This window comes from Protomyctophum bolini (assembly GCF_963924005.1).
Source record: "Protomyctophum bolini genome assembly, chromosome: 24".
NCBI lineage: Eukaryota > Metazoa > Chordata > Actinopteri > Myctophiformes > Myctophidae > Protomyctophum > Protomyctophum bolini.
Window position 1 is genome coordinate 29,599,440 of NC_137885.1, and position 3,400 is coordinate 29,602,839.

The 3,400-nt window shown below is 47.6% G+C and overlaps 1 protein-coding gene across 4 annotated transcripts in view; it reads left to right on the forward strand.

Annotated features, from left to right (window-relative positions):
- Positions 1-1,861, forward strand: part of eif5b (eukaryotic translation initiation factor 5B) — a 32,443-nt gene extending 30,582 nt beyond the window's left edge. For all 4 annotated transcript variants that reach the window (XM_080758304.1, XM_080758306.1, XM_080758307.1 and 1 more), the window contains 2 exons: positions 265-426; positions 1,023-1,861. In XM_080758304.1, coding sequence (XP_080614430.1) covers positions 265-426; positions 1,023-1,130 — 270 coding nt within the window. In that variant the 3' untranslated portion in view covers positions 1,131-1,861. The remainder of the gene's footprint in view (positions 1-264; positions 427-1,022) is intronic.
- The last annotated feature ends 1,539 nt before the right edge of the window (positions 1,862-3,400 follow it).

Consider the following 3,400-nt stretch of genomic DNA (forward strand, 5'->3'; position numbering starts at 1 on the left):
GCGTGTGTGCGTGTGTGTGCGCGCACGGGCGCTGTGAATGTGATTATTCAATGCATTTAGGTTAGCCACATGAACAGTGTTGTTTTCGTCGACTAAAACTAAGACGAAAAATGTTCGTCGACTACCTTTTATCACTGGCGGAAACTCAATGGAAACTAATTGAAAACTAAATATATAGACTAAATATATTAACAATTTCGTCAACAAATAAAAACTGTGTGTGTGTGTGTGTGTGTGCGTGTGCGTGTGTGTGCGTGTGGTCAGTTTGTGGACATCGGCATAGTGACCAGCATTGAGATGAACCACAAGGCGGTGGACATGGCCAAGAAGGGTCAGGAGATCTGCATTAAGATAGAACCCATCCCTGGAGAGTCTCCCAAGATGTTCGGACGTCACTTTGAGGCCACCGACTTCCTCGTCAGCAAGGTACACACACGCACACGCACACACACACACACGCACACACACACACACACGCACACACACACACACACACACACGAACGCCTGCTTTGCTGCGTTGCGTGAATTGTTTTGTCACTTCTCTACTCAGTCTGGCCAGCAGGGTTGATTTCTTCGACTAAAACTAAGATGAAAATTGTTCGTCGAATACCTTTTTTTCACGGACGAAAACTAAAATAGAAACCAAATGAAAACTAAGCTATGATGACTAAAACTAAGACTAAATATACTGACAATTTCGTCAACAAACACAAACTAGACTAAAATGTTAGGAAGGGACTCTAGTTCACACATTCACACACCTTTACATATACTGTGCATTACATTCACACACACATTCATACACCGATTGCGGCGGAAGCCATGCAAGGCACCAACCAGCACATCAGGAGCAATCTGGGGTTCAGTGTCGTTGCCCAAAGACACTTCAACATGTAGACAGGGAGGAGGAGGAGCCGGGATTCGAACCGCCGACCCATGGATCCTTGGACGACCTGCTCTACCCCCTGAGCCACAGTCATGTTATAGTTCCCTGTCATAAACTATCTCTCCCCCCCCCAGATCACGCGGGCGTCCATCGATGCGCTGAAGAACTGGTTCCGTGATGAGATGTCAAAGGGTGACTGGCAGCTCATCATGGAGCTGAAGAAGACCTTCGAGATCATCTGACCTGACCGGAGAGGTCCCGCCCCCTGTGACCACCAGGCCGAGACCACGCCCACCACCCCCACCACCACCACCCCCCCCCCCCCCCCAAAAAACACACACAGGGGGATAAAAACGATGAACGCTAGCGGAGGAGAAACGGAACCAAACAACAGGTTCTCCCTCTTCTCTTGGAAAAGGAACTTGTTTTTTTTCTTCTTCTTCTTTTTTGGACGGTTGTAAACAGTGATTGGTTTAGACGGCATTTCCACACACACACACACACACACACACACACACACACACACACACACTGTAAAGAGTACAATTAAAGACTTGAATCTCTGTTCCAGGGTGCCTGTTTCTCCGGAATGATTCTAGTGTGACCTTCATGATCTATATTTGAGACGGACGCTTCGAGATCTCCCAGCCACCATGACCCCACACACACACACACACACACCCACTGTAAAGAGTACAATTAAAGACTTTTAAAGCCCCCCTCCCCCCCGGCGTGCACCAGGAATTAGCAGATCTAGAAGCTCATAACGTGACACCTTGTGAGCTTGTAGATCCAGCTTTCAGTGCTGGCTGGCTCTGGTGGCCATGTTAGAGTTCAGAGTTCAGAGTACGTCCCGCCGTGGGTCAGCAGCTACGAGACCAGGGTTGTGAGACAGGCAGATAGGCAGACAGACAGGTCAGATCTGTTGAGCTTGTGTGTGTGTGTGTGTGTGTGTGTGTGTGTGTGTGTGTGTTTGTAGGACAGGACAAGGCAGGCGGACAGACAGACAGGTTTTGTCTCTGAAAAACAGACAGAAAGACTGCAGTGTTGAGTTGCGTTTATTCAAAATGAATCGGACTAGTTTTGTGTGTGTGTGTGTGTGTGTGTGTGTGTGTGTGTGTGTGTGTGTGGCTGAACTCTTATCCAGCCATTTGAAGTTGCTCCGGCTCAGAGAAGGGCATGCTGGGTATTGTAGTCAAAGGGAGACATTTTAGATAGTTCTAGTGAATCAATGTACAGACAGTTTAGATGCAGGTAAACCGCCCGCTACCACGCTGGGGTTCTTCTCTAGCGGACTGTGTTCAACGCTCCAGAACCCCACAGTCTCTGCTAGAACCACCAGAACCCCACAGTCTCTGCTAGAACCACCAGAACCCCACAGTCTCTGCTAGAACCACCAGAACCCCACAGTCTCTGCTAGAACCACCAGAACCCCACAGTCTCTGCTAGAAGAACCACCAGAACCCCAGCCTCTCATTAACCAGCAGAACCCCACAGTCTCTGCTAGAACCAGCAGAACCCCACAGTCTCTGCTAGAACCACCAGAAGCCCAGCCTCGCTGTTCTGAGGGCGAGACATTTGCCTAAAACTGTCCGTCTGTACAACGCGTCGTGTTGATCCACAGGCTTTTTTCCCCCAGCCAAGCCATTTTGGAGCAGAGGTGAAAGGTCAGGTTCCGCGGCGTGGTTGAATAAACGAGTATATATTTCACATTTTAAGACATTCATTTGCTATTCATTGATGCCGATTATTGCCATATTAATACAAATGGGTTATTTTTTTTCGCTGGACGCTAAACACATCGACCACGTTTTTGGAATATCGTATTACGTGACGTCGCCTTTTCTCTGCTGCGTAATATCTCCGTTTTAGCGCTGCTGCTGTGTGTGTGTGTGTGTGTGGGACGGGTACCGGCCTTTCTTTGGGTTCCAGCCCAGACGACTCGCTGTTCAAGTTCCTGTTGATGGAATCCTCTCTCTGGCTCCTTGGAATCCTTCAGGTCGGCCAGTTGACTTGTTTAACCCATTCTGACCTGAGATCAGATTCTAAAAAATGTCTTCTACATCCTGACAGATTTCCATTCTGACCTGAGATCAGATTAAAAAAAAATGTCTTCTATGTCAGTGGTTCCTATGATTTTTCAAAAATAGCAGACCTACAGCAGACCTACCGCGCTACGAGCTTGTAGATCTGCTATTTTTCAATAGCTAAAGCACAACATGATGCTGACACCAAAATGGGTTAATGGATCCATGATTGGCCCACGGTGGTTCTGTTGTGTTATTGGCCCGGGTTCAGGCCTCCTGCTGGCCCCCCTTTTTTGAACCTAAAATTGTGTTCTGATGTTTGAGGAGCTCATGAATATAATTTGGTAAAAAAATGTATTCCTTTTTAATAATGTGTCCTCTGTATAATAATAATATCTGCGAAACAATTCGCCTTATGTGGCGCCGTGCCGTTATGTCATGATGTCACCGCGCGTACAACAACGACACGACTCGGCATTTCGCAG